A 27228-nucleotide genomic window follows, 5' to 3' on the forward strand; every position below is an offset into this window, starting at 1 on the left:
TTTTACCTCATTTTCTTAAAAGAATAGACTATTTTTTAGAGCAGTTTCAGTTTCACAACAAAATGGAATGAAAGTTACATAGATTTCCATATACCCCCAACCCTACCCATGCACAGTCCCCCTATTATCAACATCCTTACCAGATGGGACATTTGTTACAATTGATGAACCTGAATTGACATGTCACTATCACCCAGGACACACTTACATTCATTGCTGAAGTATGTTTTTGCTGGTATGGAATTCTAGGTTGACATTTTTTCTTTTATAATATTTGCAACTATTCCTCTATTTTATCCTGGCTTGTATAGATTCTGGTGAAAAGTTTGCTGTAATTATTTTCACTCCTCTGCAATTAATGTGTCTTTTCTCTTAGGTTGCTTTTAAGATTTTCTCTCTATCACTGGATGAAATAATTTGATGATAATGTGCTTAGTGTGGCTTTCTTTATGTTTATTCTGCTTAGATTGCTTTGGGTACTAAAGCTGTGGGTTTATGCTGTCATCAAATTTGGAAAATGACAGGCAATTATTTCCTCAACTGTACAGCAAAAGGATTATTTGAGGAAGAACAGGGAGCCCAGTGTCACTGGATGTAAATTTTACAACAGAGGAATAAAACCTGATCACCCTCAGAAAATCAGTTTAGGGCCCTTGTGGATTGCTCTAAAGATTATACTTTTTTATTTCAAATAAAAGTGAATCTTTAACACTTTCTAAGTGGTAACATCTAGTGCAATAACCAGGATTTAAAACAAGAACAAAAACCACTTAAGCCTCCATTTTTTTTTTTTTTTTTTTTAAAGATTGGCACCTGGGCTAACAACTGTTACCAATCTTTTTTTATTTTTTTTTCTGCTTTATCTCCCCAAACCCCCCCCGTACACAGTTGTATATCTTAGTTGCAGCTCCTTCTAGTTGCGGGATGTGGGACGCCACCTCAACGTGGCCTGAGGAGTGGTACCATGTCTGCACCCAGGATCCGAACCCTGGGCCGCAGCAGTGGAGCACGTGGACTTAACCACTCGGCCATGGAGCCGGCCCCCCAATTTTTTTTGAAAAGAGAGGATTTAATTTGATTTTGCTACCATAAACTTCAAGGAGGCATTTTCACACTTTCAAAGATTCTCATGGTGTTTCTGGATTTTTTATTCCTTTTCTCAGCCACTCACAGAGCAGCAGCCAAACTGTTCCTCCTTTGGAAGGCAGCCAAGCACAGCACACTGGCCGTTTCTTATTTTCCAATAGGATTTTTGTAATGCATTTATGATTCCTCCATTTCCTGCAATAAAGAAACAGAACACACAAGGAAGTTTAGGAACAACTAAGCTAATAGTGTGGAAGTCTGTTGCTCTGTTCTCAGATTAAATCAATATTTCCTGTTGGCATTGAAGTTTTTACATCACTTCGTTCATGTCTCCTTAACAAGTATGAGAGTATTCCCACAAAGAGGTGGCTTCTGTGAGCCATTTAGACTCTTCGGAGTAGATCAGAAAAGATTGCAAAACCTCCTTTAAGGTTCCTGATGATCCTTGTCAGAAAAGAAACAAACAATGATCTCTGTTTCCCATACAACAAGTCTATTTGGTCTAAAGTTCCATGAAGATTAGAGAGGGACTGACTCTGAATTGGAATTTCTCAATTCTTTCAATCCTCTCATTTCCCTGCCCATTTTACCTGAAACAGGCATCAAGAAAAAGAAGAGCAACATGAGGAAAAGGAAATGGATTCTCATGCTTGACAGGCTTCACAGCACGCTGAGACTAGATGGAGGGACATGTTCGTTCACTTTATAAAGATTCCAGCCATTAGCAGAAGGAAGCAATGGCTGCAATTCCTGTAATATTACAGTGATGGCAATATGACATGTTTCCTGATATCTCACTCCAGTGTCTCTTACCACACAGACAAAGCCCACTCACCCAGGAGTCAGTGACAAACCTAATCGCTGAAGTAGATTTTGATATGAGCATACAGTTATCCTGATGCCCTCTAGGCTCCAGGAGCTTGTCCAGGGCTGGCTCAGACCTGGTTGTAGATATAGGTAGGGAAGACCTGCCTCCTTTTGGAAGCAGTCCTAGGGCATGTAGCTTGGGGCTGACTTGTCCCCAGTGTGGTACTTCTAAGCTTTCTGCCTTCTTTCTAAAGTCCTGGGAGAGCCTGAGACCCACCAGAGAAGCTCATTAGTCCAGCCTTGGACATATTCAGAGTCTAGGTGTCAGCTCAGGCTGGGCCACCCCTTGAGACTGCACGCATTTGAGTGAATGTGAGATAAAACAAGATTGTCTTTTAGGCAGTAAGAAAATGGAGGAAAAATGGGCTACATTGCAGAGCACCTGACCTGATGCCCCTTGGCCATAATGGGTGCTATAAATAGGGTGAAACTCAGCTTACACTTCATCATTGTCTGAAAATTGCCAAATTCATGAGTTAAGAGGATGTCTCAGTTTTCTTCATCAGAGAAAGAGAATGCTGAGATGATCTATTTGATTGACAGGCATATCTTCCTTGTGGCTGGCACTCCCTAAACAAATGAAGGTCTTAAGAAGATAAATTTAAGGTCTCTGGTTACTCTTGGCTCATGAACATTCAAGGAAGTCCAGGGATCAGATGATTTCCAATGATATAGATTCAAAGTGTACAGGGTCAACTACTTGCTTTTTATTTTTAATTATTAGGCTTAAATGTTAAGGAATCCAATCAGAGGGTTTTATTGGTGGATAGAGAATTTAATTGGGAGCTGAAGTCACCATGTTGTTGCCTGACTGTTGCATTGTGTGTGCAGTTATGAGGGATATAGCGAGGTTCCAGAGTGTGTTAGTTCAAGGAGTGTATATTCAGGATCCTGGTGAACCTATTGGATTCTGTAAGCAAGCAGAACCTATTATAGATAGAAACAAGTACCATGTACTTAGGTGTAGGTAGGTGGGTGGAAGGGGGTGAGATAGAAAGAGGGGCCAATGCTGGTCTGTCTGTCAAGGAGCTCCCATGTAGAGAAAGGCAGACGGACACACAGTGAAGTAAAATATAGGGAGTGGATTTTGGTGTCATGATAAAGGTTCAAGCACAGGGCTGTGGAAATGCAGAAGATGGTAAGTCATGCTGAACGTGAGTTTAGATAGCGCATTTAAAAGGAATTCGTAGTCGTAGACACTTCATCATTTTAAAATCTAACTTTCCTCTAGAGCTCAAGCTTTGAGACAAAGCAGGTATTTTTAAATGGGAAGGAAGTGAGTGTGGGGTGGCATGGGTATTGACTGAGCAGAGAGTCTTACTCTGTCTTAGGATAAAAGAGAGAGGGCGAGGCGGACATTGTAGAGAATTATAACCGGCTCTCAGCCCAGGCGCAGGGCTGGACTCCTCAGACCCTGAGGTCGCTGGTGACGATCTGCGTCTCCACGTGGGAACAGCCCTCCACAGTTTAGACCCCCCTCCTTCAAAGACTGGGAGGCATTTCTAAATCAATAGCACTATTTCGTAAGAGATTCTTTGGGATCAAAAGCCACTTTTTCTTGTCTGCTAATTTAGAAACTGGGGATTGAAGATTGGGCTATGGCAGTGGCCCCATCCCCACTCACAAAATGAGTTTTGAGGAGGATTTCTGTACTTTAAAAATTTTATAAGAGTTATGCATGTTTGTGGTGAAAATTCAAACAATAGGGGGCCAGCCCGGTGGCGCAGTGGTTAAGTTCACACATTTTGCTTCAGCAGCCCAGGGTTCGCGTGTTTGTATCCCAGGTATGGACCTATGGACCACTTTCCAAGTCATGCTGTAGCAGGCATACCACATATAAGGTAGAGGTTGGTGGGCATGGATGTTAGCTCGGGCCGGTCTTCTTCAGCAAAAAGAGGAGGATTGGCAGCAGTTAGCTCAGGGCTAATCTTCCTCAAAAAAAAAAAAAAAAAAATTCAAGCACTAGAAGAGTGAGACAGTGCCTTTCACTTCTCTTCTCCTCAGGTAACCACTGGTAAGTATGATTTTCCTTCTTTTTGGCTTATTATACCTTTTCTTAACATGAAAAGTACCTTTAGCCTCTCAGGTAATAGCAGTTACACATTTGCTGTCTACTGATAAATATGTGCCGATGGAGTGTGAGGACACTAATGACAGTGGGTGTCACTCCTTGGCCCCAAGGCTTTGAGGTACCAGGGCTTGACATGCAGACCCTGCAAACTATTGTACTAGACACACTAGGTTTCTTCTCAGCTGAGTCAGTGTTTTTTCCAATTTTTCTTATGTCTAGAAAGGAGAGACAAATGTCATTTAAAATTTTTGTTCCTACCAGTCTGTCCTTTAATTTCTGCTGTTTTTTAAAATTCTATTATTTAAATATAGAGCAGAGGACCAGTCCTGTGGCCTAGTCATTAAGCTCAGCATGCTCTGCTAAGGCGGCCCAGGTTCGTGGGTTCAGATCACAGGCGCAGACTTACATCACTCATCACCCATGTTTTGGTGGCAACACACATACAAAATAGAGGAAGATTGGAACTTATGTTAGCTTAGGATAAAACTTCCTCAAGCAAACAAAGGAAGATTGGCAACAAATGTTACCTCAGGGCTAATCTTCCTAGGAAAAAAATATGTAGAGAGAGAGAGAGCAGAGATTTGGTTGACCCAAGTTTTGGTTGAGGGGCAGCTCTATGTGGAGGGTGGAACACTAGGTTTGGAGGGAGACATGACCAGTTTAACTCTCAGCCCCATCATTTCTTATTAGGGTTTGTTTGATAAATTCCTTAAGCTCTTTCAACCTCTGCACCTCAGCAATAAAGCACAGAGAGCAAAACACGTCCTGTTCAGCCCACAGTGAAAGCCTATGAGTTAATGAAGTGAAATTGATTATAAACGGCAAATAACCATGTCACCCAAGTGTCACTCATGTGGCCCTCAGGAATAATAACCAGTGAGGGTTGTTGAGCAATATTAAGGCAGAGGAAAGATTGTGGCGTGCGTTCCCAGCAAGGGAATCCAGGATTTCAACTCTTTTCTTTACCATAACATAGTCTCGGACTGTGCATCCATTCTCCTTTGCTGCTATTTCAATCTAGGAATGACCATGGTTATGTAAGTTCTATAGGCAAAGACAGGCATTGTCTCAATTTTACAGATGAGGAAACTGAGGCTAAGAGAGGCTGAGTAACTTGCCCTGGGCCACCCAGCTAGTGGGTGGCAGTGCTCTGAACTGCAGGTGACTATCTACATTTCCCAGGCACCCCTGCCCTCCAGGTACCATAAAGATTGACCAAAGGAAAGCATTGGCTGAAGATAAGAGGGCAGGAATTGGTGAGACACTGGGATCTTTCTCTTCCTGTACTTTAGGAGGCATCTCCTCTGTGCCTCCAATTCCTACCAGAAGGCCGCTTCATCCATGATCCTTCCAACAGGCCCATCTGCCAAGACTCTGTAGGGGGTCCATATCCTAGGCTTTGGGAACATTACCTCCTTCCTCCCTTTGTCCTCCTAGACCTAAGGATAGTAGTTTCTTTCTGCTGTTGCAAATTCTGAGGTAACTCGCCATACATTTGGGCTTCTCAGCTCTCCTATCACCTGTATAGACAATTACTTATATTGAATTCCCCTTTTAAGATGCTTAAATTTATTTGTTTCCTTTGTCTTCAAAGTCTGTGCTCTAAAACTTCACAATATTAAAGTTCTGTTCATTCTTCCTTTGGTGGTGACATTACCCTATGGCCAACAGCTAGGGTAATACTTTGCTACGCACTGCCCTCCTGTGTACTTTACCAGCATCAGAAGATTCAGCATAGAGAGGAGTCTTTGAGATAAGGGTATGGAGTTGCCAGCAGCCACCATCTTGTTGCGGGTCCTCCTTTACACTTTCTCACAATAGTGTACGCTTCCTTTGCAAGTGTGCATGTGAGGCAGTCTCCAGCATTCCAATTTTTCACTGTTATTTTAGCTTACTTGTTTCTCTCCAAAAGAATGTAATCAAGGAAAGTGGAGCAAGAACATTTCCCCAACTATAACCACAGAGGACCTTTCCTTCTGGAAGGATGGCAAACTGTAGGCCTTTAGTCTGGGACCCTCAACGGAAGTGTCTTGTTTTGTCAGTGAATTAGGCCTCCATGGAGGCTGAAAAATCAGCTTAGCCCTTCGTCTCATTTGCCTGCTTTGTGCATTTATATGCTATGTGTCTCCTGAAAGCCTCCGAGCTTGATTCCTGCTTTAGAAGACAGTGTCTTCCCTGCAAGCCCAAGTCTGAGAGGCTTCTCCACATGGGGAAGTGGACTAGAGGAAACACTGGGTAAGGGAGTTGTCTGTCTCCTCTGAACTAGCTGGCTGTGGACAAATAATTAATATCACCTTTAGACAGCAAGTTTTCTTGGCATTATTGCATCTTTCAGGCATGAACAATCATTTTTGATCCTTTAGCTTCCTGCAAATACCCTTGACTTGTAAACACTTTGTGTGATATTGTGTTGCATGCACTGTACAATAAAAAAAAGAAAAGAAAAAACTGTGCAAAGGAGGAACAAGAGTTGGGCCTGAGGGATACCTGGCTCAGCATGTGTCACAAGATTCATGAGCTGCTTAATCTAGCGGAGGAGAGGCAGTCAGAGACACAAGCGTTCTCACCAGGAGCCAGACCGCAAAGGTGGGAGAGCAGAGAGCATATTTAAGAATAGCGTATAGTCTGGTCTGGCCAAAGTCTAGTGGACAAGAATGGGAACAAATTTGCATTTGATTTGGCAGAGAAATGAGGACCTTGCCATGAGTTCTGGAAAACTTGAAGTAAATTTAAATTGTCTATCATGCTGAGTATACTGACAACTCCTTCAATAAAGACTGAGGAGAAAGGATAAGAAAGTTGTACATAGGATTGGGCCAATGACCCTAGTTGTCACTCTTTCAGAAATCTTTTTGTTTTAAAGACCATTTACGTAATCTACCAGCTCATGATGTCAATTGATGACTCTGGGAGCCTGACCACTGTGAGATAGGATGTTGATGCCCAGGGACATTCACTGGGTCTCAGCCACTCTGTCCTGCTCCTCTGCGTCTCAGCAGCAATGTGGTTCTCAGAGCACCTAGGCCGTCCAGAGGGAAGATGCTCTCACTAGAGGCATTTTCTATGCTGAGGACCTGGGCCAAATTACAATTCAAAGACTGTAGTGGAAGGTGAAGGATCTACTTTCTCAAGGGTCCCACATTAAGAGTCACTGAGCTCTGTATCAAGCAAATATGAAAATCATCCTGCATCACCATTTCTAGTCCTCATTTATTTACATGCAAAATAAATTCATTTGAAGAGATGATGCTTAAGATCTTCTTTGGGTCAATCAGTGAGGCTGCTTTTCAAGGTTTTCCACACCCCTCGTGTCCTAGCTTCATGCACTCATCCTTCAGTCTTCTCAAAGTGGACCACATTAATCCAGCCACAATCATTGACTCCCCACCATTGCCACTGATGAGGGACTATCCTTCAGAGTTCCACGCATAAGTCTAGCAGATAGAGATACTTCTTAGCTTTGTGAAGGGGAGAATAAATTGACAAAGTGCTTCCATGTCCTTATCCTACACCAGTTCTACACAGAGAGCTCTTCCCAGTATCTACTCAGGTCACAAATTCAAATCCCAAACCACCTCTTTTAACCCTATTCTATTACTTATCTTCTTTCTCCCTCACTCTGTCTTTCTCCACTGGCTCCATATATGGTCTACAATCACACTCAATTCTTTATTTAAAAGCAACCTGTCCTTGACCCTTCTTTTCCCCTTAAACCATTCCTCTTCGTCTTTCATTCATTATCAAATTTCTCCTAATCCCTCAACCCATTCCTCCTCAATTTATTGCTTCCTGGAATGCATCTCAAGAAATTCTTCTCTCCCCAATTTCAACAATGACTTTTACATCTCCAATCCAATGACTTCTTTCTCCATAATCTTTGATGTGACCTGTTTGCAACATGTGACTTGTGGGGTCATCTTCAATCTTACAATCTGTCCCTCTAATTCAATTCAACATCCAGAAAACTGTGGACCTCTGCTCCATATAAAGACTTTAGGACCTGATGCTGTAAAGTGTACAAAGATAAGCACTGTTTAGTCTCTCGGCTCTGTGCCCTTCACTATTCCCAGTCTAATGGAAAAGACACAGACACCGACATGGTAACATGTAGTATCAAATATATACACTTTTGATTTTGTCCTCCTAGCCTCATATTTATTCCCTTTGATTCATCTTGGATTTTTTCATCCTTCTCCTTTCCCCTAAGCCCCTAAAAGGGAATATCTTCAAGAATTTTACATTGTCTTAACAATGATAATAATGATGATGATCATCATCATGACAGCTGACATTAGTTGAGTGCATACCATGTTCCAGACACTGAAAGCAATTTAAAATTGCGTAAATATAAATTGTATAAGCAGTTTATATGCATTTACTTCATTTGAATCATGCATAACTCAATAAGGATGATACAATTACTTGCACTTCACAAATGAGGAAATCAAGACTTAGAGAGGCTAGATACATACCCCATGGTCTTAATTATATACTAAATTCTTACTCCTGGTCCTCTTATTGCTGCATATAATCCTTGAGATGTGGGTTATCTATGCCTCTATGCAGATGATTTCCATCTTCATCACTAACCTGGGCTACTTTTCCAACTTTCCTGACTGATCTTTGCATCTATTTTAAAATTGCTATCATCTTGATAATATTTAGCACCTTACCCTCACCTCAGCTTGTAATCAAGCCTTCAGTTTTTTGTAAATATCACCTTCACTTTCTAATTGCTTGGTAATGTAAACTGGAATCTAGATTCTTTCTGATTCTTCTCTTTTTTTAATTGCTCAAATGCAGTTACTCCCTGCATCCAGCCGCTTCTTTCTACACAATGGTTTGCACAATCTGCAAAGCCCAGCCCAAGTATGAACTCCTCATGGTCCTGAACACTCTGGTTGAAAGTGATTGCTCCTGATTCTGCATTTGTGCAGAGTATATTTTGTATCACCCCTGAGGTTACTGCCAAACACCATAGTGAATGTCATATACTATCACAGTTTATGAACATTTCTTATGACATTTAATGGATAGTGTCAATACATTTGTGTCTTTGTGTTAGTGAGAAAATAGATGCTCAAGTCCTATATTGCTTTCATCCTTTGAACAATTGGAGATATTTTAAAACTGGGAAATTGAGGAACAAATATAATAATGGAGAAATAATCCCAGAAGGCTTAGGAAATAGAAAGGAAACACAGCAGGTAATGCAACGTCAACAAAGTATTTACAGTGGGAGAACAATCTGAACATATTTACATTTTAGCAGAAAATTCATAGTGAATATAATATGGAGGATGGATTACAGGATTATGAGGTTCAAGGCTTGGAGAGGAAGAGTTGTACTAAGAGATTAAGGCCTGTTACATTCTCAGCTACAAGGGGATAAAGACGCAGACAGACTTAAGAGCTAGAGCCACTTAGAAGGTAGTATCAAATGTTGATATCATTGAGCGTGAGAGAAGGAATTAAGAGTGTGAGAATGCAGGAGAGGAAGACTGTCAGTGTTCAGTCAGGGGACAGCGAAAATGTTGGTGCCATTAGTGAGGAGATAAAATTAAGGTGATAATACCCAGTAGGATCTGAAGGGAGACAAGCTCTGGAGAGAGAGCCAGGATGAAGATATGATGTCTTTAAACAGGCTCCTTTCTGGAACAATCTAACTGGTAACAGGAAGCCATCAAATGTTTCACACATGATGACTGACATGCACCAAGCTGTATTGTGGTACCCAGCACTGTATTTGGTGCTTTAATGCATTTTTGTGACAAAAAGTTATCAGATCAGTCTTATAATCTGGATTTTAAGGCTAAGGAAATTGAAGCTAAGAGAAATGAAATAACCTGGGAAAATTCAAGTTTGGAGTCTAGCTCCATCAGGCTCACAGATTATGTTAATGTCCACTTTGCTGCTTGAAGTCAATATAACTATGTGTTACACCATCTTTTTGTTAAAGGCTTTGAGAGTGAGTTTCCCAATGGCAAGGTTAATGACACTATGTGGTGGAAAGTGTATAGGAAATGACTAAAGGGAATTGAAGCCATACCTCACCCGCTCAAACCTGACCACAGAGCTGCTACAGTTTTGAGAATTCTCAGATAACTGCCTTTTGGAAGTGCCCACCATGACATTTATGATGCCAGAGCACCAAAAGAAATTCAATGAAATGATGAACTTGGCATCTCTATCTCAATCTCCTCTCTCATAGTTTTACAAATAATTTATGGTTGCGTACATCAGAAACCAGAAAACCTTCTCTGTAAAGGGCTAGATAATAGACATTCTTAGGCTTCACTGGTCATAACAGTTTCTGTTGCAACTACTCAGCTCTGCAGGTGTAGCACCAAAGCAGTCATAAACGATATGTCAACAATGGGCATGGCTTTGTTCCAAAAGAACTTTATTTACAAAAACAGGGAGCAGCTGGATTTAACCAGTGGGCCATGGCTACTGACCCCTGGCAGACATTCGTAAGATGGTGAGTGTGTAGGTGCCTCTAAGATGGTCTCTGATGACCCCTGCCTACTAGTATTCACACTCTTATGTAATCCCCTCCTTCTGCTTGTGGAAATGGACTCATTGACTTATTTCTAACAAACAGGATGTGGCAGAAGTGATGGATGCCAATTTTGAGATTAACATATAAAAATAACGTATGTTTAATTTTGGGTGCCCTCTTACACACTCACTTGCTGACTCTGAGGGAAGCCAGTTGCCATGCTTTGAGCTGCCCTATAGAGAGGCCCAGGTTGCAGAGAACTGAGGGAGACTTTTAGCCAACAGCCAGCGAGGAACTGAGAACCTTAATCTAATGGCCTGCAAGGAACCGACTCTTGCCAACAACCTCATGAGTGAGCTTAGAGAAGTAGATTCTTCCCTGTTAAACTTTCAGATGAAACTGCAGCCCTGGTTGACAGGGCGACTGCAATTACATGAATGCCTTTATCCTGAAGCTCCAGTCAAGCCAAACATAGCTTCTACCCGCCACAGACTCTGGGAGATAATCAATGTTTGTTGGTTTTGCCCACTAAGTTTTGGGGTCATTTGTTTTGCACCAGTGAGTAACTACTATAGTGAGGTGTAATACAAACAATACTCTACAAGAGATTTGGAGACCTGTGTTCTGGTCCCAGCGTTTTGATAGATTTACTCTGAGAATTTAGGTTGGTTACTGACCCATTCTTGGCCCTCCATTTTCTCTCTGCTTGCAAAAGGGACAAGAATCATGAGTTTCCAAGTTATTACAGGTCTAAATCTTCATAGTTTTTGAATTGAGTCAAACCGACTCTTCATCTAAACCAGAATCATGAATTGGAAACCTATGGGTGAAATACAGCCGACCAACTTATTTTTATATTATGATGTAAAGTTTCTCTAGTGTGGAGGGTATATTTGTGTTTTGTTTGGAGCATTCACAGGACAGGCAGGTTTTAAGAAACACTAATCTGGTATCAGATCTCAGCTTTAGCATCCTGGGTACGTGCCAGACTCATAACCGGCAACACTTGCTCAGAGCTGCACACCCAGCTACGGGATTAGTGAACCTGATGACAAGCTATAAAAACTGGGGGAAAGGGGCCAGCCCAGTGGCACAGCGGTTAAGTTCACACATTCCAGTTTTGGGGCCTGGGGTTTGCTAGGTCGGCTTCTGGGTGCGGACCTATGCACTGCTTAGCAAGCCATGCAGTGACAGGCATACCACATATAAAATAGAGGAAGGCGGGCATGTATGTTAGCTCAGGGCCAATCTTCCTCAGCAAAAAGAGGAGGGTTGGCAGCAGATGTTAGCTCAGGGCTAATTGTCCTCAAAAGTAAAAAATAAAAAAATAGGGAAAATCAACAAAATTTCTAAATGTTTTTAAACACAGTATATATTTTAGAAAAATAATTTTAATAAAGGCCTGGAATTTAATTCTCCTGGAATTAACTATTTTGGGACTACCTGCCTGTCATGTTCATGTTGTTATGAACATCATGGCTCACTGAACAGGACAGACCCTGAGATGCATAGAGTGGGCACACTGCTTTCCAAAGGGCTGAGATTTGCCTCTGTCCGTTTGATTCTTGCAGGCTCTCCAGACTTTGATGTTCTCCTTGACCATGGCGCTCCGTGTCACGGGCTGCTTTACTCAGTTCACAGAAGTTTCCATTACAGGTATTACTTCATGGGCTCTTTTGACATGTGCCTCTCCCCTAGGAGACATGGCAGCTCCAGACATCCGCCTGCAGATTCATTGCAAATCATATCCATTTGGTCAGCAAAGAAAAACCTTAATGTGTACCCGAGTATTTTTCATTTCAGTCTCTCTTGAGTGGTCTGTCTCTTTCTATTGCCACCCCCTCACATCTGTATTTTTTCCAATCTCACTCATCCAACTTTGCCTTTCTCTCTGTCTTACTCGTGCTTTCTCTCTGCCTCTATTTCTGTTTTTGAGGATGATTAGCCGGGAGCTAACATCAACCACCAGTCTTCCTCTTTTTGTGAGGAAAAGTGGCCCTGAGCTAACATCTGTGCTCATCTTTCTTTACTTTATGTGTGAGGCACCTGCCACAGCGTGGCTTGATGAGTGGTGTGTAGGTCTGTGCCCGGGATCTGATCCCGTGAAACATAGACTGCTGAAGCAGAGCTCGCAAACTTACCCACTACGCCAAAAGTCTGGGCCCTCTCTCCCTCTATTGACGGTTCTGTGTTCTTGTGTATGCTGTTAGAGTAGCCTGAGTAAACTGAGTTAAGGAGCATGGTCAGGATTATGAATCCAAATCACCAGATTCCAAACCTTTCCTGCTTGTGGCTCATGTGTCTACTCTTGGTCATCAATGTACACCCTAGGCTATCCTCCCTTCATCTCCATTTCCCTTCTTGGGAACTTCCCAGTATCAGAAAAATGATGAGCTGTAAAGTGAGTGACACCCACTGAGGTGTGTGGGCTCTACTCAGCAGAGCACAGAGACATCTTCATTTCTGATATGCCTCACTGATCAAGATGCTATTCGGTCTGGAGAAATGTATAAATTTGGGTGTTTGCTGTTGTTTTCTCATGGATTCTGTGCTGATCTCTCAAGACCCTGCAAGTCATGAGGACGTTCCTCTTTCTCTTTGCTGTTCTCTTCTTTCTGGGTCCAGGTAAAATGAACTCCTTTGCAGGGAAGGTTAGTGGAGGTGGTGGCCCAGAGAGAGGGTCTGCCTCAGTGAGCACCTGGATGTGATCAACTCTAGAAAGGAAAGGTTCCCTTGGCCAGTATCCCTGCAGGGAAACATTTGCTGCAGCAGGCAACTTTCCTCTAATGCCTGTTCTGTAAAGCCTTTGCATTTTTCATTATTATCTAGGATGGGGTGTCACAGATTTAAAGAATTAAGATATGCCAGAAAAGATGCCTTTTGGTCCCCAGTCTCATGCTCATGAAAGAAAAAAAGAAATGGAGAAAGAATTAAAAGCAAGAGTACCTGAAAACTAATTATAGTTTTCGGATGGTGAACATGATGTAATCTACACAGAATTTGAAATATATTATGAAGTACATGCGTAAATAAATTTAAAAAATAGTAAAAAAAAGAGTTTCAAAAACTAAAAAAAAAAAAGCAAGGGTAGTTTATCTTTTAACAAATAGATGTGATAGAAATTAAGACAGGTAAGGAAGAGAGAAAGAGAAAGGAAGAAAGGGACCACAAAAGGAATGAAGCTTACAGACATTGTGTATTCATGCCGGTCATGGAATTACATAAAATAGGAGAACTTAAGCTGCCATTCCTTAATCCCATATTATAATGCTGTATGATGCTACAAATACTCCATATAATGAAATGCCTTTAGTTTTCCAATGCCAATGCCTAGAAAGCACTGAGTCCTATCTCTAATTTAGTGATATTCAAAGCAACTCTTTTGGTTTGGGCGTCCCTTTATATATATTTTAAAGATGCAGAAATTCGCCCCTTCAGTTGGGCTAAGTAGCTTCTCAAGGTCATACAGAGAAGCAGGAGTGAGGCATGAATGGAGTCCAAATCTGTCTTGTCACAGTGAGGGGAGGTGTTCTTCCCATATCAGAACTCTTGTCACTCTCTCCTGCTCCTGGGAACCTCTAATGGCTTCAGTTGGATCTTCTCCAAAATTAAAGTCTGAGACTAGACTCATCCCAGATCCCAGGAAGCTGAAGAAAGGACTTTCTATAATCCACAAGGAGCCCAAATTTGTGCCAGATGCTAGTTATACCCCCTGTGTGATGGTCAGAATTTTCATGCTAGCTCTGCATGTCTCTGGTCTGTTTTGCAATAAGACTGTGTGAGTAGATACTGTGCCAAGTATATGGGAATCTAGGGCTTGTGAGGAGTCATTCATTCCACTGGCTTTGATGTGCAGATTGGAAGCTGACCAAGTTATCCTTCTCAGATCACTCACTCATACTTGTTATATAATTAGAACAAACTGCAAAGTTATATAATATAAATCTATCTAACACAACCAAATGAAATGTGCTTATTAATATAAACCTATTAATGTGCCATATGTACACACACACACAGACACACGAGTTACATTAAGCTCTGGATGGGTCTCTGTAATGATCCATTAGAAGCCTTGTAGGCATAATGGTCTTTATCTTTTCAGAGGTTTCTCTTTTTGGGCCATCCCTGTGAAATGGATCCAACAGAAGGACTCTTCAGAGTGAGATCCAGTACCTCCAGCCTGAGATAGTCTTACAATATTAGGAGGGCCGAGAGAGTATAGACCCCTGCAGTGGGAGCCACAGTTCATTGAGCTCTGAAATATTGGGGTATTTACACTAATGAACTTACACACTGATGCTAGATATAATTAGCGCACGTACTGGCACTAATCCATCTGGTTTTGGTTTTACATATATACGAATTAGGCACCTTTATATGCTGACATTAATTGCAGTTTGTGTCCATCTGACACTTTCATTACATATACCCAAAGCAGTCAACTCTAAAATATTGATTCTGATATGCTGTCTGTCCTTGACCTGAAGCCAGCTGCTCTTATGATTGCTACTGATAAAGTGCTAAGACCAGAACCTGGTATTTTATGTGGAATGAGACTTGGAGAGTGACTCACAATACACTCCCCCTTCCTGCTCTTGAATACATTTAGTGGAACATGGAGGAGAAATCAGATTGAGCCTTTCTAAACAATCTCTTTACTACCCACTGCAGTACGCCTTTTTCTTTCTACGCATCTATTCTTGGTTACTCCAGTCTTGGGCCATCTCCCTAATCTCAGTTCTTATTATTTTCTCACCAAGTAGCACATTGAGTGTGCAGTGTGGAAGTTACTGACTCTGGAGATGTTTACAGGAAGAAGTTGGTAATTACCTCAACAGATTTTGATAGAAGAACAATAGCTTCTGTTTCCCAAATCCCCCATAAAGCCTAATACAAAATGCTGGAAGTCAAATCTGTTCTACCTAGTCTTTCATCCTCTATGATAAAAAGACAGAAAAATAGAGAGAAAATATTTCCCCTGCTGTCGCATCTACTGGCAGGATAAGGCACTGTGACAGTTCATGAAGAAATCTCCACTAACTAGTTACATGACTGTACCTGGTAATTAGATATATCTGAGAAGACAATTAATCTGGGTGGCTCCTTCCCTTGTATAGCCAGGAGTGAATTTTTTGATGAGAAATGCTACCATGTTGGAGGGAGATGCTTGAAATCTTGTCGGAAAAATGAAGAACTTGTTGCTCTCTGCCAGAAGTCCTTGAAATGCTGTCTGCCGCTCCAACCGTGTTGGAAGAATAAATAAAAATGATTGAGACTGAAGACTTAGATTTCCCAGAGCAGCAGGAACGATCCAGCTTCATCTTCCTTTTACTCTGGCCTCTTCAGGAAGAAGACACTTCAATAAAAATAAGTGACTGTCTTTTATCCATTTGTCAAGTTCTTCACTTAGAAGGGAACATGAGTAGTAAACTTTGATGGACCCTGCCTCCTGCTTTATTTTTTTGTAAAGCTTTAGTGAGGGAATTGCCCCAAATCCATCTGATATTTCCTTGAAAAAGGAACTGGAAGAGACTATAATCAACAAACCTGTAGCTTGCCCTCAGGCTGTCAGCCCTAACCAACCTGTTGAGAGAAAGAGAGAGGTAGAAAGATAGATGATAGATAGATAGATAGATAGATAGATAGATAGATAGATAGATAGATAATGGATAGTAAAAAAATGAACATATATCTACAAGGATAGTTATATAATGATAAATGGATAGGTAAGTAATCTATTTATCAAGGAATTTGACGTGTCATGCACCTGTCCAAATTAATCATCTTGACTCCATGCCTTTGATTGGAGACAGCAAAGTACTTCCTATGGATTTGTTCATTATCCAAACCTCTGGAATTAAATTTGCTGATCATAAGAGGAATTGTAAATAATATCTCCATAATTGTCAATAGTTCCAGTGACCTGGATCCTGGTCCAGATTGACTTTCTACTATTTTCCTAGGAAATAGCTAGTTGCCAAATTACCTTCTGACTCTAAGCTGTCAAGTTACCTAGATCAAGTAAGGATTCCTTGTCATATTCTCTAAGCTTAAAACCCAGCCTTGGTTCCCTGCTGTGTCATAAATCTTGCCTTACCTCCCTCTTAATTTCTCAAGAACAATGCACTTAATCCTATTGGAATCAATGACCCATTTGATGACATTTTTCTGTTTTGAGACAATTGTAGAGTCACATACCATTGTAAAAAAAATAATACAGAGGTATCTCCTACACCTTTTACCCAATTTCCCCCAATAGCAGCATCTTGGAAAACTATAATGCAATACTGACACGGATACAGGATATCTCTATCACAACAAAGACCTCATATATTGCTCTCTTAGAGACGCATTCTCCTCCTTCTAGCCCCAACCTCCTCCTTAACTTCAGGTACTACTAATTTATTCTCTGTTTTTACAGTTTTGTCATTTTAGGAATGTTGTATAAATGGAATAATTCAGTTTGTAACTTTCGGGGATTGGGTTTTTACTCAATTCCCTGGAGATTATTCTTCAAAGTTGTTGCATGTATCAATAGTTCTTTTCTTTTTATTGCTGAGTAGTATTCCATGATATAGATATACCACAGTTTGTTTAACCATTCACCTACGGAAGGATATCTGGGTTGTTTCCAGTTTGGTGCTATTACAAATAAAGCTATTACATTTACATTTATAGATTCTTGAGCAAGTAGAAGTTTTCATTACACTGAGAGACATGTCCAGGAGTGAAATTTCTGGGTCATACGGTAGTTGCAAATTTAGTTTTCTTAAGAGAATGCCAAACTGTTTTCCAGAGTGGCTGTACCATTTCACATTCCCACCAACAATGGAAGAGTGATCCAGCTCATCCACATTTTAGCCAGAATTGGCTAAAAGTAATTATCACTATCTTTTTATTTTTGCCATTTTGGTAAGTGTGTATTGAAAGCTCATTGGGAATTTAATTTGCACTTCTCTGAAAGCTAACAATGTTGAAAAACTTTCCATGTGCTCATTGGCAATTTTTACATCTCCTTCAGTGAAATATCTGCCTCATGATCCTTTTATAATTGGATTGTTTTTTTGTTATAACTCTTTAAGTTTTGAGAATCTTTAACATAGTGCTCATGTTAGTCATTTCTTGGATATGTGGTTTCCAAATTTTTTTTTCCCAGTCCACAGCTTGTCTTCTTGAAGTCTTAACAGGATCTTTTGCAGGGAAATTGTTTTTACTTATATGAATCCAATTTATTTTCTTTTTATGGATCATGAGTTTTGAGTTAGATTCAAGAACTTTTGCTTAGCCCTAGCTGCTGAAGATTTTCTCCTATATTCTTTTCTAAAAGTTTTATAGTTTCAGATTTATATTTAAATCCATGAACTATCTTGAGTTAATTTTTCTAAAACCTGTGAGATGGTCAAGGTTTTCTGGTTTTGTTTTGTCTATGTCCAATTGCTTCAGCAGCATTTGTTCAGAATGCTGTCTTTTCTTTAGTAAATAATTTTTGCACCCTTCTCAAACATCAGTTCATAGATTTTATTTAACTGATTTGAAAACTTATGTCCACACAAACTCTTAACCTAAATGTTTATAGCAGATTTATTCACAATCACCAAAAACTGGAATCAACCAAGATGTCCATCAATAAGTGACTGATAAGAAATTGTGGTTCATCCGTACAATGAAATATTATTTAGGGATAAAAAGAAATGAGCTATTATGCCACAAAAAGACGTGTATGAATCTTAAATTCATATCGATTCATGAAAGAAGCCAGTCTGAAAAGTTACGTAGTGTGTGATTCCAGTTCCGTGGCATTCTGGAAAGGGAAAAACTATCAAGACAGTAAAAAGATCAGTGGTTGCCAGGGTTTGGTGAGTGGAAGAACAGGGAATGTGTTAGGGCTGTGAAACTATCCTGTATGATACTATGGATTTTGTTAAAACTCTTAGAAATTTACAGCACAAAGAGTGAACTATGTCTCACTGTGAAAATTAAGGGAAATAAGTTAGGAAGTCAGGGCTACCCCAGGATGGAATGAGAATGTGACAAAACAATCTAACTGTATTATAAATGTACAAGCAACTTCACTGAAGGTGATGGGGGAAAAGGGCTGACTCAACTAACTTTGGGAATGAGAGCCATCTCTAAGTCTAAAGACAAAAGAACTGTACACAATATTACACTCTATTGATAATGTTCTGTCCTGTGTAAGAGACGTTTAACAATTCAGACACTGCTATACATGTATGTTCGAATTGAACTACTGAGTAAATGGATGGTAGGTGGTGGAAGCCAGGTTCCTGACTATTGGAGTGGGAGTTTACAGAAAAGAGAGGAAATGTAGAATGATTCATGTGGGGATGGATGAGAGTTAGAGACATCAATATGAAGTCATGTTTAGCTTAGTATAGATATAGATGGTTACATATACAAATATTTATAGATCTGGATGTGTATATAGGTTATGAAACAAATATATACTTCCTTGCACTATTGTCTGAAATGGCCTGGAAGCAATGACCCTCCAACTATGAGCACACCTGGCACCCAGATATTGGCATTTAATATGATTCTCAAATAAAAGGAGCCAAAGATCCTTGGAGAAATGGCTAATTCTGGTACTGGAGCATGAAATATACAAGATAAACTCAGAGCATCTTGTAGTGTCAGAATATAAGAAAGTACTCAAAACAAACAGACAAAAAGTGGCAGGAGTACAGGTCAAAGGGATACAAGAGTGAACTGAAGGAGTGCCTAATGACCAAAGCCGGATTAATTTAAGCAAAAAAAAAAAAATTAAGTAGTTTTGGATTATCATCCAGACTTTAAAATAAATATCATTAAATATGACTCCATACTGACATAAATAAGTGATTTAATAAGTAAATAAATGGGGAAGAAGAGACAGCAAAATAATTCTAAATAATTTATGTAGATTCTATGCCCTCAAAGAAGTGGGGCATAATTTCCTACTCCATAAGTCTGAAAAGATTACCTAGTGCATGGTGCCTTCCTTCCAAAGACGACAGTATAGAAAGGGAGAAAGAGAGGAACTTTACTGGGGAGAAGCCTGACATACATGACCTCAACCAGGTGACCAAGGTCAACATCAACATGGGGAGGTATGTTGATAGGATGGGCTCTTAATATATGACAAGAATGGAATTTCACTTCAACGGTCTTCCTTCCCCAATCACATAATCCCAATACAGTCATGAGAAAAGCATTGGACAAATCCCAATTGAGGGACGTTCTTCCCTGACCAGTAGTCCTCAAAATTGTCAAGATCATGAAAGAAAAGGAAAGTCTTGGGAAACTGTCACAGTCCAGAGGAGCCTAAGGAGACATAACAACTAAATGTAATATGGTATCTTGGATGGGATTCTGGGACAGAAAGAGGACATTAGATAAAAACTAAGGAAGTTAAATAGAGACTTTAATTAGCTTAGGACTTATTTCGCGATAATATATTTAATTATCAATAATGTATCATCAATTGTTACAAACTTACTATATGTTAAGAACAGGGGAAACTGGGTACCAGGTATATGAGAACTCGCACATCAAAACATCTTCATGAGGGCTGGCCCAGTGGCATAGCAGTTAAGTTCCCTCACTCCACTTCAGCGGCCTGGGGTTTGCCGGTTCCAATACTGGGTGTAGACCTACACACCGCTTATCAAACCATGCTGTGGCAGGCATCCCACATATATAGTCAAGGAAGATGGGCATGGATGTTAGCTCAGGGACAGTCTTCCTCAGCAAAAAGAGGAGGATTGGCAGTGGGTGTCAGCTCAGGTCTAATCTTCCTCAAAAAAAAAAAAAAAAGGAACAAGAAAAAGAAAGATCTTACTTTACCTTCATGTATTTCTTCTGGACACTCTTCCTTTCTTTAGGTAGATTTGTATTTCTGACCTACATAATTTTCCTTCTTTCTAACATTTCTTGAAGGTCCTGTCTACTGGTGAAAAGGTCCCTCAGATTTTGCTTGTCTCAGAAGATTTCCTCTTCACTTTTGAAGGATAATTTTGCTGGGTATAGAATTCTAAGTTAGTGATTTCTTCTTTCATCACATTGAATATCCCACTCTACTCACTTTTTGCTCACATGGCTTCCGATTCCACTTTGATTCTCCACCTTGCTCTTCTGTGAGTAAGATGATTTATTTTCCTTTGGCTTCTTTCAAGATTTCCTCTTTGTCAACGGTTTTCTCCAATTTAAATATGATACAGCTAGGTGCAGATTTTTTCTTATTTACCCTGCTTGCCATTCTAAGAGCTTCCTAGATTTGTGATTTGGTATTTTCATTAATTTTGGAAAATTTTCAGCAATTATTCATTTAATTTTTCTTTTATTCCTTTGTCTCTTTTTTCTCTTTCTGGCTTTCCCATTCAGCATGTGTACACCTTTTATAATTGTCCCACAGATCTTGGATATTTAATATTCTATTTCTTTCTTTCTTTCTTTTTTAGTATTTTGATCTTTGCATTTTTGTTTTGGAAGTTTACATTGACATATCTTCAAGATCATTGATTCTTTCCTCAGCGGTGTCCAGGTGGCTCATTTACCCATCAAAGGCATTTTTCATTTCTGTTATAATGCTTTTAATTTCTAGAATTTTCTTCTTTTTCTGCAATTTTTTTTATTGTTATAAAGTACACATAACATAAAATTTAGTATATTAATCATTTTAAGCATACAGTTCAGTGGTATTAATTACATTCATATTGTGCTACCATTGCCGCCATTCATCTCCAGAACTCTTCATCTTGCAACACTGAAAATATGCACCCATTAAACAATAACTCACCATGACCCCCTCCCCCAGCCTTTTGATTCTTTCTTAGAGTCCCTCTCTCTGCTTACATCGCCAATCATTTGTTGCATCTGGCCAACCTGTCCCATTTGAACCTTTAGCATCCAAATCATAGTTCTCTTAGACTCACAGTTATGATTCAAACATTTCTGCCATATCTGAGTCTATTTTTTCAGAATTTGCTTTTTCTTGCCTTTAGCACAGTTTGTAATTTTTTGTTGAAAGTCAGACATGATGTGTACTGAGGTAAATAAGAACTGGGGTAAATATGCCTCTAGTGTGAGGTTTGATGCTAATCTGGCTAGGAGTTGGGCTGTGTGTACTGTTTGCTGTATCTGTAGGTGTCAGAAGCTTCAGTTTCCTCTGATGTTCTTGTTTTTGTGCAACTTGTCTTTGAGTTCTCTGAAAAAAGCTCATTTTAAATAGATTCTGTGTTTGCAGCTCTTTCTAGTTATAAGCCACTATTATTATACTGGAGCCCTGTTGGCATGGTGGTAAAGTGTGGTGGAGAGGAAACATCCTGTAATCTTAGGATTAAACCTCAGTCTTTTCCTGGCCTGTGTCCCTGCACTGAGACCTTCACAAGTATTTATCAGACTCTCCCCCCAATCAGTTGAGACAAGAAGGCAAGGTGGGGCTGGAGTAGGGGCAACTCCCTTCCCCCGGGAGGGACATGGCTCTGGTAAAGTCATTTTCCCAGGAGAGTAAGCTCGTGATATAGAGAATTCTATGGACATATTTCACACTCTGTTTCTTCTTACCATGCCACTAGGGGGTCCTTTTGGCTCTTCACCATGAGAACCAGGTGGGTTTTCTGGAGTTAAACCCAGAAAAGTGTGGGGTACCCTTCGTCCCTGGGACTCAGTAGTTTCTCACCCTCATGCTAGTCCGCACTCAGGCTCTGGCAATTTGGCAAAATTACCACAAGTGTTCCTATCAGTTTACGACTCCAGAGGCTTCTGCTCCAGTTAACCACATCTTAGCTGCAACTGTCTCTCCAAATTTGAGGTGGCAGTTTGCCCTGTCACCTCAGCTCTCTCAAGGGGCTAAGAAACACCATTGACTTTTAGTTTGTTCAGCATTTTTCTTATTTTAAGGGTGGGAGGGGTGACTTCCAGGTATTTTTCAGGGGCAGCTAAAACCAGAAGTCTCAAAAACTTCTTAGGGACCCAGCAAAGTAATATATTTTTTGTTCTTTCCCCCCAAGAAGACAACGTTGGATATTTTTTTGAAGCTCAGTTTTTCAGCACCTATATTTGAAATGCTTTTGTATATATTTCTGTGAAGAGCCACTTTCTATTTATTATCATCAGAAGTTTCCAGTTTTCTTCAGAATCCTGATCAAGTAGACGATCTTGAATATAGGCTGTTTTTGTCCTGAGGTTCTTCAACAAGGATGACTAAAGGCAACCTGTGACAGGCTGGGAGAGCACTTGGATCATACACTGTGGGGCTCTGGTTCGTCTACTGTGAGGACACAGCACCCCACCAAGGTCATTCTTTACCCAGCTTCCTCCAGTCAGTGAATAAGCGCAGAGCTGATTCAGATTTGTGCCATATCTGCCGATGTAGGACTCCTCCAAGGGCATCCTTTGCTCTGGGGTCCCCTTCAGTAATGCTGAGATGTTTTGCACTGCAGTCTGAGGCTCTTTCCACCCACCTCAAGCCCACCTTTTCACAGGTGTCAGCCCCACAACGTGGTGGAAGACTTTCCTTGCCCAATCTTACTCCTTCCCCCTTCACCCTCCACAGGAATTTCCCACAATAAATGTCTTTCTCTTCTAATTCCTTTTGATATCTGCTCCTTGGAGATACCTATTGTCCTCATCACACAGGTTTTCTGATCCAGAAATGTGCTGAGATCCCTCGGCATTCATGACCTCCACGTCCCACGCCAGTCTTCTCTTTGAAATGATATGTTTATTTCCTTCTGTGTCTTCATTTCAGAGGGGTCCCATGAATAATGGCTTTACCTCAATTGCCTACACCACTACTTTAATGAGAAGCTCAGATTGAAATTTACCTGGAGCAATTTTGTACCAATTGAACTGAAACAGACTGAAAGTCCCTTCACCCGAATCAGAGAATATCTTAAAGATCATCTAATCCAATTCTTGTTTCAGAATTAATGAAGTGACTTGTGCTAAGTTAACAAACAACTCCTACTAAAGGGTCCTTTCCATAAAATAATCCACCCCCCTACCCTGAGCACCATCTAACTGACACTTCTGTTGTCTCTAACAGGTGTTATGCTGTGTCTGGTGAGTGCTCACCAACGTGTGCTGGCTTTCGATGAGCTTCAGTGATCAGGAGCACCTCTCCACCCATAAACAGAGCTACTCCTCTCTGGCGTGGTCACAATTCCTGCAGACCTGCTTCTGCTTCTCTTCAACAGCCCTTGCACCATGAAGATCCTTGCCCTGCTCTTGACCATTTTTCTTCTCCTCTACCGAGGTCCTACAGCTAAAAAGTCACTCTACTAGAAATATGTACAGCTGCAGAAGATGAGAGGTGAAGAAAAAACTTGACTAAGAATAAACATCCTGCATAGTTCAGCAACCTTCTTAATCTCTTTGCCCTGATTAAGACCATGAGTAAAATTCAGTAAAAGTCTGTCCTAATATATACCTCCTAGCAGCAAGGCTTCCTAGCTCAAAAACTGTAGGGATCTTAGATGTCATTGGGGTTTCACCAACCTTACTTATTGCATTGAAGGAGTATGCAGTTATTCATTTTGATTTTGTGGAAATAGATGCCTTCTGCCCTTGATGGCCCCCATTGGCTTCTCTTTGAACAGCTTTGATCTGCACAGAGGGGGGTCCTATTCACCCTCCTCAATTGCACAACGCCTTTTCATATCAACTCAGGGGATTAGAATTAAGAGGAATGCAGTGATTTCAGTAGGTAAAAAATAAATTTATCAATAGCAAAAATATCAGGTATCTTTGGAGTCTGCTGAGGAAATTTCAAAGTTAGATGGAGATGTAGCAAGAGACTCAGTGTAATGTGGTCTACTCTGGAATGTATTTATTACTCAGTGAGTAGATTGAATTCAGAAACCGTGTTCTCTCTTTTGCATTCTGTTTCCTCAGACTGCAACATGCAAAAACTGGGGTTAGGTCCCAGTGTTGACACTAAGTTGTTGTGTGACCTCAGATGAGTCACTTTCCTTCTCTGGGCCTCAATTCCCACCTCTCAATAGATGGCCTAGGAGGGCTTGCTTGAAACTGACAGTCCAGCATTTTAAGTTCTGTACTCTCTTTCTGGTTCATTTTGATTCTACCCTAGGTTTCACTGTCCATGAGCCCACAAAGGTTCTTCCTCTAACTCCAGGCTGTAAAACAGGTGGCTCCAAACATGTCAGAAATCCTTTATCTGATCCCCAGTCTCCACATACTCACTCAGCATAATGAATATTTCAGCTCACCTCGTTCCTTCCTTCATTGCCTTCGACTCCAATCACAGAGCGTGGTTTTGAATAGAGGTCGCAGTACTGAGGACATCCCACCAATCAGTGTCTTCAGTATTCTTCGAAGTACATTATTTTGTGCATAGACTTTTTATCCTCATCTACATATTGATCAGGGAACCCACACACGTAGGCACTGGAAATGGAGGCTTTCTTTACCAGGACAAAGAAAACGATGAAATCCCAGCCCAAGGATAAGCAACCTGTTTGAGTTGTGCTGCCCCTTCTGGTCTGTGGAAAATGGACAGAAGGGGAGGTAGAGGGCTTGGGGCACAGGTGTGATAAGGACCTTGAGCCCGCACCTCCTTAAAGGGGACCACATGCAGCCTTGACTTTGCACATCAGACCCTCCTTTCCCAGAGCTCTCCTGACACCATCCCCAAATCCTGGTCCTGCCCAGTGCAGGAGGCACCTGTCTACAGAACCACCCCAGGCAAAGTTCTCCAGGGAGGCTATTTCAAGCCACCGTCCACTTTTCCCTCCAGCATCAACCATGCTTCCGGGCTCTCCTGGATGTAAGATGCAACCAGTTTGACCCGTCAGGCAGCTGCAGGTTTAAATAGCTACTTTCAGCCTCATTGAGCGCTCCCAGAGACCTCTAGTAACTAACCCTACATCTCCTGCTTACTGCTCTGGGCCAAGGGTCAAAGGCTCAGGATTCTATCTCCTCTCCTCTCCTCACATCCACTCTGCCATAGTCTATCCTTGTCTATCCAATCATGGACTCAACAGGTAATTACTGAGCACATGTGTGTGCCTGGTAGTGAATGAGCACATGATGGTGAGCATGGGACATAAACATTGTCCTCCCACTCAGGGAACTTAGAATTCAACTGAAAAGACCAAAATACTAAAAACTTATGTAGCTACAACTTGGGATAGTGTTATGAAAGACTTAAAAAAGAATTAAAATTAAATTAAATTAAATTAAAGAAAGAATTTTAAAAAATTGCCTAGGGAGGACAAGAGCTCTGGGGCACTGAACCACATAATGAGGACAGGGGCTAATTTCCCCAACATTGTGACCTTCAGGTTGAAGTTGTGGTGGGGAGAGTGAGGGCCCCGTGGAACAGCATGAGTCTGAAGAGGTGGTCCAGGGTCAGAGCGCAATAGCTTTGTAGACCACGGTCAGGGGCTTGGTTGGATTTATTCAGAAAGCAATAGCAAAGTATTGGAGAGATTTTAGGTGTGATGTGAACCTTTTAATATACATATTTGTAAATTGTGCTGGAGGAGAGTCAGATGGTTGGGTCAATCAGCTAGGAAAGTGGATGAGGGTGGGTGTGTCGGGGAACCGTTACCACGTGTCTGTTGTGCCAGGATTCCCCAGCCTTCTCTCTAGTCAATTTCACTTCTTTCCCCCCAAAATCCTGCTGTCAAAGTCTTGACTCTTGGTCCTCAGGAACGATTAACCACACTGACTTACTCCATTATGTAATGAGAAGTGTCCTTGACGCAGGCAGGATATGTGGTTATGGGACTGCTCGCTGCCAGAGGAAGTGTAAAAATGAGGAATTCAAAACTGGAATTTGCTCCAACATCTCTCCATGCTGTTTGAAGAAATGGAATGCCAACTCACTGAATCCTGTGAGATACTGAAACCCTGATCCCCAGAGTCACCGACAGCTGGACCTCTGAGCCTGCCCTTCTTGAGGCCTCACACCTAGAACATCCCCAGTGGCAGCCATCAATCCAATTATTAAGTGAGGATTTGCCGAGCTTTCACTCCACGCAGAGCCAATGTAGGAGGCTGCAGCAGAATACGGGCCTCAGGCTTCTGAGCTTCCGACGAGCTTCTCTGATTGTGAGAAGAGAGGATAGCAATGCGAGTTAACTGAGAGCTTAACACTTTAAAAGATGAACCAAAAAATATATCTAATCAGCTACAAACCCAAGTGAACAACATACCAACTCATCTCAATAACATTAGTTTTCTTTTCCCATCAGAAGTTCTGCTCAGCAATTATATGCGTCTTTTGTCAATGAAAATGGAAAATAAACCAATATTAAGCGCAGTTTTTTTGGCATACACTATCATTCAAAACACGGACCTCCGCGGGGGAAAAACAAAAGTGTTACTAGGTAATGAGAAGGTGTGGGTTGACCCAAGCAGATGTCTGTGTGGGATCTTATCCAGCAGATGGCAGCAGAGAGCAGCCCTGTCCCTGGGCGGTGTGGGTGGATGCAACCAGATGCCTTTGTCCTGTAGTAAAAAATTTGATCTGCCTTTCCTGTCCAAACTGTTTCAGGGTAACCAAATGGTTTGTGAGGAAAGCTTCTCTCTAAAAGAGGAGTCCAGCTAATAAACGAAAGAGAAGTGACAGAATGAGAATATAACTATTTTGCAAACACCTAGGGAAAGAATGATTTAGGAAATGAATGTCAATAGCTGCTAAAATAAACAAGAAGGACACGAATGTTACATGGCT

At 41.0% G+C, this 27228-nt stretch overlaps 1 protein-coding gene and 1 long non-coding RNA gene across 2 annotated transcripts in view; both read left to right on the forward strand.

The window, feature by feature from the left end:
- Positions 1–26814, forward strand: part of LOC138920986 (uncharacterized) — a 34570-nt gene extending 7756 nt beyond the window's left edge. Inside the window, exon 2 of the long non-coding RNA XR_011433106.1 lies at positions 23575–26814. This is a non-coding gene — a long non-coding RNA (uncharacterized lncRNA). The remainder of the gene's footprint in view (positions 1–23574) is intronic.
- LOC106782660 (beta-defensin 15-like) lies at positions 12996–15909 on the forward strand. Its single transcript, XM_014736703.2, has 2 exons — positions 12996–13151; positions 15647–15909. Exons 1-2 carry the CDS (start codon positions 13103–13105, stop codon positions 15790–15792), a joined length of 195 nt encoding a protein of 64 aa, XP_014592189.1. The 5' UTR covers positions 12996–13102; the 3' UTR covers positions 15793–15909.
- Positions 26815–27228: the final 414 nt, after the last annotated feature.

This window comes from Equus caballus, chromosome 27 (assembly GCF_041296265.1).
Source record: "Equus caballus isolate H_3958 breed thoroughbred chromosome 27, TB-T2T, whole genome shotgun sequence".
NCBI classification, from domain to species: Eukaryota; Metazoa; Chordata; class Mammalia; order Perissodactyla; family Equidae; genus Equus; species Equus caballus.

Bases quoted from the DNA above. Each gene is read 5' to 3' on its own strand.
- LOC106782660 (XM_014736703.2), top strand. From the start codon at position 13,103: ATGAGGACGTTCCTCTTTCTCTTTGCTGTTCTCTTCTTTCTGGGTCCA. The intron at 13,152-15,646 runs GTAAAATGAACT...TCCCTTGTATAG, and splicing joins TCTCTTCTTTCTGGGTCCAG to CCAGGAGTGAATTTTTTGAT.